This window comes from Brassica napus, chromosome C3 (assembly GCF_020379485.1).
Source record: "Brassica napus cultivar Da-Ae chromosome C3, Da-Ae, whole genome shotgun sequence".
Classification (NCBI taxonomy): Eukaryota; Viridiplantae; Streptophyta; class Magnoliopsida; order Brassicales; family Brassicaceae; genus Brassica; species Brassica napus.
Window position 1 is genome coordinate 56,747,885 of NC_063446.1, and position 10,256 is coordinate 56,758,140.

Below are 10,256 nucleotides of genomic sequence, written 5' to 3' on the forward strand. Positions count from 1 at the left end.
TAGAATATGTAACTTTAAGGAACAGAGGAAGTATTCATTTAGTAAATTATAAATACTAATTATTAATCAGTATTATTTAACCATATGGAATTATCTATACAATTAATTTTACAGTGAATGTTAGTGGATTTAAAAGGATATCGCAAAAATACAAAAACATAAATCCAAAAAATAACTCACTGACTTGCAAATAAAATTAAAATTCAGTTCTTAAATTTAGAAATTATTGGTATTTCCTATATAAGACAATGATCTATCTCATTTAGATATGTATTCTTTTACATTTTATGACAGAAAAAGAGAGAAGACAACTTCGATAACACTCAAAACAAAACTTAGACAGCCTTTCTTCAAAAATTCGAAACTATAATTTATCATCCAAGTACAAAAATGTCTGTGTATAATATATATATACATTGAAAAAATGATTTTGAATCCTTTGAATCAATGGAGAAACAAAACAAAAAACGAACATACTGTGTGGTGAAATTTGAATCAATAAAGTGACCATGAAGAAGAAGAAACCCAACTTCTTTGCAAGGGGCTTTGTTTCTTTCAGTCCTAAGCTGAATCTTGTAACCGCACAGGCAGATTAGCTTTCCTGTGACCTCTTGGACCAGACCGTCTTCCACGCCTTCTAGGCGGCGTTGTTCTGCTAACCGCTCTTCCACTCGAGACTTTCCTTGGCAAATCACTGCTGGTTAAAACTGGTTTAGTAGGCAGTGAAGGTGGAGGAGGAGAAAACTTAGGCACTGGAGGTTTCTGCCTTGCATATCTCTCTTGTTCTGCTCGATGATATCTCTGCATTTGATTGTTTTCGATTAGTTACTACTTTTGTTTAGGCTAAGTCAAACATAAGAAAGAAGAAATTACCTGGACTACAAAGTTGCGTCTTTCGCAGTCAAGGAACATGCTAACTGTCCAGTTTGTTTTAGCTGCAATCTTGTCTCTTACTGTTGAGAAACTGATTTGATCTCTAGAAGTGAACCGGTCTACTTCGTTGAACCAAAGACAAGTGAAGAGGTTGCTTATGGGAACATGCTCTCTTAAAATGACACACCCCTCTGGTACGTCTGCAACATTTGCCTACACATTAACCTCTTGATGCCAAAAGCGGATTGTTTGAAAAAAGGGTAAGCCAAAGAGACATACCGCTTGTGATTGGGAGCTTTGCAACAGAGTATGGGGTTAACCCTTCATTCTTGTAAAACTCCACTTGGAAGTCAATAGAGGCGTTATCATATTTACCAGCAGCTTTATTTGCTTCGGCTTCCACTAAGACATCAAATCTTTTGTAATGTTTAGAGATTGCAAAAGTAGCATTTTTCCTCCACAAGAACCTGATGAAAAGAGCGGTAATGGAATAAACAGTGGAACTAACAGATTATCACACCATAAGAAATCACTAAAATGAGTACAGGAATGTTTGTTATTCAGTAACTGAAGGAAGTTGCATAGCCAACTAGAGATATCCTGGTACTGATCTTAAAGGGATAATATATGATAAGACTTTACCTTTCCAGAATCTGATGTGGATCGACGACAAGCTCAAGTTTTCCATCAATCCATAAAGAATAGCGAGCATTTGGAAACATCCTATGAACAAGAAGCTTCGGTACCTACAAAGAGAACGAGTTATCAGCATATAAGTGGCTTTAATAAATTTTTTTCTCTTTACTCTGTCCATTTTGGAACTAGGCGGATAATTCTTTGCTCTCCCTTTATAGTAAACAACTTCAAGCCTGATCTAAAGCAAAAAGGCTGTTGTTACAGCAGTGTGGATACAATACTCTCTAGCATCATGTTCTAGTTTCGAGTAACTTGAATGCATAACATCGTCAGAAGAAAGATAAGAGGTGTGAACATTTACCTTTCCATTGCGTCTTCCATCTGAATAAGGGAGATTATGAACAACAACAACTCTCCATATCCCTACTTTCTTGTTGCCGTTAAGGCCTCGTTCCCTCTTCAAAATTGATTCAGTTTCTTCGTCAACAAACATGTAGAAGCAAACTGTTTCCTCCGAGTATTTACTTATATTTTGTGGGGCTTTTACATCATCAAAAGCATCTGAAACAAAAAAAGAGAGAGAGATCCTTAATCAGAAACACACAAAAATTGGCAACACGTCTAGAGACGTTGATTACAAATAAGATAAGTATAACTCGAAGCACTAACCAAATACAGCTGAAGCAACGACTATCCCACGGCACTGCTTCATTTCAAGAAGATCAGCCTCATCAATGTCAAAACCTGTATTTCGACCAGGTTGAGGTCCTTTGACAAAGCTGATTGAATTGGAAGAATCAGCGATAAAACACACACAAAAACAAAATTTACTAATATGAGACAAGGCCACAAAGAAAACTTACCCACAATGTACACTCATAGTTTCTTTAATCTCAAAAGAATCATTCCTATGTTTCAAAGTAGGATAACCACCAAAATCTGAGCCTCCAAACTCTGTGTCTCTGTTAAGTGGTTCTTCATATATATACGTCAAGTTCTTAAGAAGAGGGGAAAACGAGGGAGCATTTGGCATCAAGGCAATCGCTTCTTCTACCGGAAGATAACACACCGGGCATGCTGAAATCAAACCAAAACACTTCTTAAAAAAAAAAAAACGTCTCCAACACGAGTCTAGTAGTGATCATAAGAAAGTTAAAAGACTTACAGCGAGGTCCTGTTCTTTTCCTGTCGGCTGGTGGGGGAGGCAAGGTGAAACTGTTACAAGGATGGCCTTGAGGAAGCGTGTATCCAAGAAAATGCATAGGAGGAGACAGCACGGCATTCAAACCCAGGAAAGATATATTCCGAATGCTGATGGTTTCCTCTTCATTAGTTGGTAACATGTATGAATGGTTTACAACAAAAGTGCCATTGAAATGAAGACTCGGAGGAACCTGACCATCTTCACCTGATTACAAACACAATATATGATATGAAGTAATGTCCACAAGAGTTCATACACATAAAGAAAGTAAAGGTGATACCTTTGCCGACGAAGAGGACGCGGAGGAAGACGACGGCGGAGATTAAGAAGAGGAGCAACATGCCGACCTTCTTGCGGCCAGCGAGTTTGCAGATCCTCCTTCCTTCCCTCTCCTTGTGCATCTTAGATGGCTTCGCACGCGTCGTCTGGATAGATAAAACGACGCCGTTGAGTCCCGTCTTCTCCAATGAGCCATTGCTACTGGATCGAACGCCCAATCCAGTCATCTCTTCTCCCCACCCCACCCCCTCTCTTGAATCACTCCATCGAATCTTCCCAATCAAAAAAAAAAGCACTCAAAACTCGATTCGAATGTTCAATGTTCCAAATCTCAGATTCACGAGTCTAAGCTTGTTCAAGTTCACCCAAATCGATTCTGGGTTGGCTAGATTGCAATCTGATCTACGAAATCGAAAAGCTAGGGTTTGTGATTGGGAGATAGGGTTTTGATTCCTTCACAAGTTTCAAAATAAAGGCCAAAAGTCACTCTTTCTCACCCCCAACACACGCTCATACAAACAAACAAACCAAAATACTGTCACAATTGACTAATCAATCTCTTGCTATAAATACACTCTTCCCAAAAACTCATTAATATATAATTCCGCGTGAAACAAAAAGGCAGTTTGATAAATCTTCTTATTATCTAATCTTTTCCCATGTGTAAATTATGTTTTATAGGTTTTTTTTTTTTGTTTTTTTGCAAAAGGGTTAAACCCGGGTCTATTAAAGACACAGAGCTAACCCCCGGGTGGGAGGTGCAACTCACGGATGGATCCTCTCCCGGGTATTCTAATGGGCCGTAAGCATGGACCCATATCCGCGTGGCCACATGTAGAGCTAATAATTTTGCACTAGAGGGGAGTCGATCCCTGACCTGGACCAACAGGGCAACTCTTCCTCTAGTGGACCACCACGATGTGGTTATGTTTTATAGGTTAGTGCATTAAGTTTTTTTTTGTGCATTAAGTTAATAAACCTTAATATAATTCAGTGTTGATAACATTGAATTTAAGAGAGAAAAAAAAAGATTGTATGTATGCGGAAAGTTGTTAGTTAGTTTAGGTAAAACTATAATAAGTCAAGGCAAAAAAAAAGAAAATGTTAATATGATTAATTATTGGACAATTCTCTCACGTAGATTTTTTAAAGTTTTTGTCACAAAAAATAACCGTAAAAAAAAATCAAAATAGTTTTTTTTTATTTTGAAAACTTTAATATTTATTTTTTATTTTTAAAATTTGAAACTCTATCCCCGGAACTCCATTTTTTTAAAACTGACTATTCTACAAAATTTCTCTTAATTATTCTCTGTGTTTCCGTATTATTTATAAGTTATTACAACGGACACGTGGCCATTTGTTACTGGTGGGCGTGGAAACATACATCTAACTAAAGTATATTAAATTAATAGGCTATAATTATTGTCCAAACACTCATGTAACTGCATCATTACAGAATTTGTGACAACTGAGATTTAAATATAAATGAAAACATTTATTTAATCACGTAGCCATCCATAAATCCTCTCGCTATTAGTCTCATCTGTCGCACTAAATTATACGAAACTCTTTGAATTAGTTTTTTTTTTTTTGGGGGAGGGGGGGGGGGGGGGGTCCCTTTTTTCTTTTGAAACTGAATTGATCACATCCGTTTGGGGGTTAATACATCCGTTCTCGGTATAAACATAGGGTTGCACTCAATTTTAAGACACATAATATGATTCTTTATAATATTGGGAAACAAAAGGTTTGGTTTTAATAATATTGATGCTAATATAGTTTTTTCTGTCGAATAATCAAAAAAAAAAAAAAGATTCATTTTATACATCAAAGCGTTTTTGATGAAATGATCACATGCCAGTTGGGATATAGAAGGAAAAAATTGATGCAATCAAGCAAAAGTCAACTGCGAATAATGCACCGGTTGATAGATTAAGACATTTGCCATGATCGCTTATAGCATAGGCCTCCCCATTTGATGAGAGGATTGAGCCGACGGCTAAACAAAGCAATGCCTACCATGTAGCTGGGGGCAGGCCCGGCCCAAGAATTCTGTAGACCACAAGCAAAAAAAAACTGTGGGCAGCTATAATTAAAGAAAGGTAAAAATTGGTCTTCACAGGGAATCGAACCCATGAAAACAAGGAGAAGAATTAAAGACTAAACCAACTAACCTGTAGATATATTTGAAAATTTAAGGCCGATAATGTATCTAAATATATACGGCCGGAAGCTAGTGCTTCCATAGCTTCCTATCAGGGCCGCTACTGGCTGGGGGCTATCCTTTAGCTCTGGCGTGGCTAAAAAATGATATTCTCTAAAAAAATGTTTTATAAAAGTTGATAGTGATATTTTCTAAAAAAATATTTATAGTTTATTTCAAATCGAAACTCTTATTCGGAATAAGTTTTGTTCTTTTTCTTTTTGAAGTGACTTAAATTTCTCTAACTTACATCTAAGATTTGATGTACATAGTTTGTCATGTAATTATGTTTTCTTAAATATGTTTATTTAAAAAATGTAACTATCAATAAGTAAGGTCTGCATCTTTCATATATTTTAAGATAATATTTTTTTTTTGTTATCTATTAGATTAATATTCATTTTAAACTATCAAATTACACAAAGCCGGCAAGGATCTAGAACCCTTCCGGAGCCAATAGCCGGCGTGATAAACGAAAACACTCGGAGTCAAGGGTTGGAGCTAATACAAACTCCAAAATCTTACACGGAACAAATGAGAAAAAGATAGCAAAAGCGATATGGAGTTCCACATTAAACTTCAAAGCAAGGTGAGAGCATCGAAGCCAGAAGCAAGATTGATCGAGAAAGCGATGAAAACCTAAATTATTGGGGTTGAAAACCAATCTTCTAAAACAGTTCCACCATGGAACCACCAAACACACACCGGACTTACCACAGCTTCGTTAAAAGAAGCCAAGAAAGGACACACTTACAACCCGAGCAGCCAACGAAGAGGAACAGACCCATCGCAATTGAGCATAGGCTCCTCGGTCCCTTACCAAGTAATCCGGAAAACCCGTAGGTTGCAGACCAAGGGACCGCACAGCTTCTCAGACCTCGATGCTACACCACTGAAATCTTCAATTAACCACAAAGGAGGAGCGAGGAGAACACCCCAGTGACCTGAAACATGCTCCTTAACAGTGTCGCACAGCCTAACCAGCTCCATAACGCCTAAAAATAAAATTCTCCTTCAAAGAACACTAGCAATGCTTGCGAGGATTCTTAAAAATCCTCCAAGAACCGAGGATGAGGTGCTGTGACCGGGGGGAAGAGCCCAAAGACCTCTGAAGCCCCACTTGAAGACTGCCAGACCAAACCCAAGCAATTAAGACCCCACATCAGAACCGGCTAAATACAACCACCGCGTTCCAGAAAACATAAAGGGTTCAACATCGACAGTCCAAACCAGGTAGAGAACCACCAGAAGAGCTAGAGCAACTACACAGAAAACCTCAAAGAGCATAAAACCGAAGAGAAACCCATCGCACAAACATGTTAATCTCGGCTCACTAAACCACACAAACCAGCCACAAGCACACTCATCTTAACTAAACGAAATAGAACCGCTAAATACGAAGCCACCACCTGAGAGAAGTTGCAGATGAAGATTAACCAACCAACAGCAAGGCGACCCCATCAAACCAGACTCAAAACCCCCTCGGATATATAATCAGCTTCACTATCATCCACAGGCGGAGTGAAACGCCCCGACCCATTTTTTCGTAACATCAGTACGAGTCTGGCTCGACTTCCTCGATCAGACTTGGGCCGTTTTCATTTTTTTCTTACTTAGTATTATTTCAGAGTGTTAGTTCTTTTTCAGACAGTCAAGTAAAGCATAATACGATTTGAATAGATAGTCTGAGGTTCGAGTTAACAAGTCAGTTCGCTATAAGCTATTACATGTTAAACTCGTCCTATATCTACCCAAACCCACCATCCTTCCTTCCTGCCTTCGTCTCGCGTTCAGGCTGTGTCTTTACCCTTTCGGGTCTGGTCCTGATCTGCATCCAAATAAGGAGGCATAAGCAACATTATGCTTAGTGAGAGCGGTCATTCCGTCTCACTCAGCCAAGTAAAGCAATCGAGTCAATCAGTCAATAAACGGACATGCTTATCGTCAGTCAGTTACTTAGCCGACCCAATCATTCCAAGCCAAAGCGCCATCTGATCCAGTCAAGCCCTAGCAGGCCAATACGGCTCTAGGCGCATGATCAGGTCCAGATGCGCCGATGGAAGGAATCGACTGTTCGGACTAAGCCAGATCTTAGCAGATAATTCGAATTAGACAAGCAATCAGTACATAGAACATTCCGATCAGTCAGACTACGATTCAGTACGATAGGCTACGGTCACGCACTCACCTTTGTCTTAGAGTCGGTATATTCTGTTTGATTCGGTCTCTTCTGACACCTCTTGAGCGGTTTCCGTCGGATCTTCAAACTTCCAGACAGTCGGATTTACTCCACAGACGATCGTTCTTGACTCGGATCTGTTCGATCCAGCCAAATATCGAAAGTTCTCTCTTAATCGGACCTTTCTCTCTGTGTGTTTTCTCTCTGGTTCTCTCTTCCAGTTTTCGTACAGAATGTCGAAATAAGACGAAGGAGACGATTAAAAAGGCAGTTGGGCGGTTTAGGCCCGAGAAACTGCGGCTCTTAAACCGTCACCGACACTCTGTGTATTTCACGCGCAGATTCCACGCGCGGCTCTTAAACCGTGACCGACAGTCCGTGTATTCCACGCGTGGCTCTTAAACCGTTACCGACACCCCGCGCTCTAAGCCGTTCCAGCGCGAGTTTTTTCCACTATTCGGACTTTAACTGTTCCCGCCAGTTTAACTTAGGCAGAAATCGAGCTAGAGCCGACTGATCCAGTCATCAACTCTAACCGGCTTGTCCGAATCAGACTGATCCTACTGAATCAGCTCATCTCAGTTTAGCCGACCAGTTCAACCGTCTTGTCCGAATCCAACAACACTTGTCCGGATCCGACCATCGCTGCCCGAAAATTCCGCTTTGCCTGGATTTTCATCGAGTTGTCTGAACATCCTGAGTTTCAACAAACCGAACGGCTGGTCCAATAACCCGAGCATAAGACCGACTGATGGAGCTTTGTCTGGCTCAAAAACAGATCCATTCCTAGCTTTAATCGGGTTCAGGGTTCCGCTCTAGTCGCTACTAATCAGGCGCCAATCCAAGTTCTCCCATCCACCCACGGAAAGTCCTTCGAACTCTGATCAGCTCTTTCTAGCATCATCCAATCCATTCAGAACGTTTTCACAGTCCGACCAGTCAATCCTCAGATCATCCTAACATCGATCTTTGGAACACGGTCGCTACAAGTTCTCCCCCACTTGGCTCAGACTCGTCCTCGAGTCTTTCTTCCTGAATCTTCCGTGAGTTTGTCAAACCACTTTGGAAATTCAGCTTTCATTCTCGCCTCTGGCTCCCAAGTCGTTTCTTCCTCTCCATCGCAGTCCCAAACGACTTGGATCATTCTGATATTCTTTCTCCCTTCAAGTTTTGTTTTTCTACCAATGATCCGGACTGGTCGTCCCTCCACAGTAAGGTTCTCTCTCAAGTCAGATGGTGGTTCAGGAACCACATTGTCTTGATTCCTTATGCATTTTCGCAGCAAGGATACATGGAACACGTTATGGAACTGCGCCATCGATGAGGGCAGTTCCAATTTGTAGGCGACCTTTCCTATCCTTTCCAGGATTTTGTACGGCCCCATGTATCTTGGACTCAGCTTGGCATTCTTTGAGGATCGATCCTTGCCTTTGTAGGTGACGGTTTTGAGATATACCATGTCCCCTACTTCGAACTCAAGGTCTTTTCTGCGTCTGTCTGCATAACTCTTCTGTCTGTCCTGAGACTCTTTCATCTTCAGTTTCAAGACTCGGATTCTTTCAGTTGTCTCTTCTACAAAATCTCGGCCAAATATGCTGCGCTCCCCCACTTGGGTCCAGCATAGTGGTGTCCTACACGGACGTCCGTACAATGCCTCGTAAGGTGACATTCCAATGCTTGCATGATAGCTGTTGTTGTATGAAAACTCTGCCAGATGCAAGTACTGATCCCATTTGTCTCCCCAATCCAAAACACAAGATCGCAGTAAGTCTTCAAGTGTTCGGATTGTTCTCTCTGATTGTCCATCCGTTTGTGGATGATACGCTGTACTCATATGGACCTTGGTCCCCATCGACTTCTGCATAGCTCTCCAGAAAGCCGAATAAAATTTGGAGTCTCGATCTGACACTATGCTTACCGGAACTCCATGAAGTCTGACGATCTGTTCCACGTATAACTTAGCTAGCACCGCTGCATTGTCTGTTTTGTTGATAGCCAAGAAGTGTGCGGACTTGGTCAATCTGTCCACTATCACCCAGATAGAGTCCTTGCCGTTCCTCATTGGCAAGCCAGTCACGAAGTCCATCGTGATCTTATCCCAAGGCCATTCTGGGATGGGTAAACTCTGAAGTAGTCCACTCGGAACTTGATTTTCTGCCTTAACCATTTGGCAGATTGGGCACCCAGCTAACCATTTTGCAACATCACGCTTCATTCCAACCCAATGATAGTACCTCTTCAAGTCTCGATACATCTTATTGGCTCCTGGATGTATCGAAAACTTTGACTGATGTGCCTCCTTTAGGATCTCATCCCGCAATCCTGTGTCGTTAGGAACACACACTCGGCCATTAACCAGAATCGTCCCATTGTCTGAAGTCTGATACTCTGTCTTCTCGTTCTTGGAAGCTTTCATCAGATCTTCATCCTTTTCCTGTGCAAGGCGAACTCGGGACAACAAGTCTGCCTGATCCGCTGCACCAAGACCCAACGGTTCCAATTCGTCAGTCAAGGCAGCTAATCGTAAGGTTCCAACCATGTGAACCAGTTCCTCCATGTCTTTCTCTGAAGCCGAAGCTACTCTCTTCCGGCTCAAGGCATCTGCGACCAGATTCGCCTTTCCCGGATGGTAGGCAATATCCAAGTCGTAATCCGCAACCAGTTCCATCCAACGCCTCTGTCTAAGGTTCAGCTCTGGTTGAGTAAAGATATACTTCAAACTCTTATGGTCCGTGAAGACTTGGACCTTAGCACCATAGAGATATGACCGCCATATCTTCAGCGCGAACACGACAGCAGCCATTTCTAAGTCGTGTGTTGGATAATTCCCTTCGTGTTTCCTTAGCTGTCTAGACGCATACGCAATCACTTTGCCTTGCT

At 41.2% G+C, this 10,256-nt stretch overlaps 1 protein-coding gene across 1 annotated transcript; it reads right to left on the reverse strand.

Annotated features, from left to right (window-relative positions):
* Positions 1 to 317: 317 nt before the first annotated feature.
* LOC106389624 (probable hexosyltransferase MUCI70) lies at positions 318 to 3,529 on the reverse strand. Its single transcript, XM_013829933.3, has 9 exons — positions 2,994 to 3,529; positions 2,675 to 2,917; positions 2,373 to 2,586; positions 2,179 to 2,288; positions 1,871 to 2,070; positions 1,516 to 1,619; positions 1,153 to 1,340; positions 874 to 1,073; positions 318 to 801 (listed from the first exon to the last, which is right to left on the reverse strand). The coding sequence occupies exons 1-9, from the start codon at positions 3,217 to 3,219 to the stop codon at positions 562 to 564; spliced, it is 1,725 nt and encodes a 574-aa protein (XP_013685387.1). The 5' UTR covers positions 3,220 to 3,529; the 3' UTR covers positions 318 to 561.
* Between the last annotated feature and the right edge of the window lie 6,727 nt (positions 3,530 to 10,256).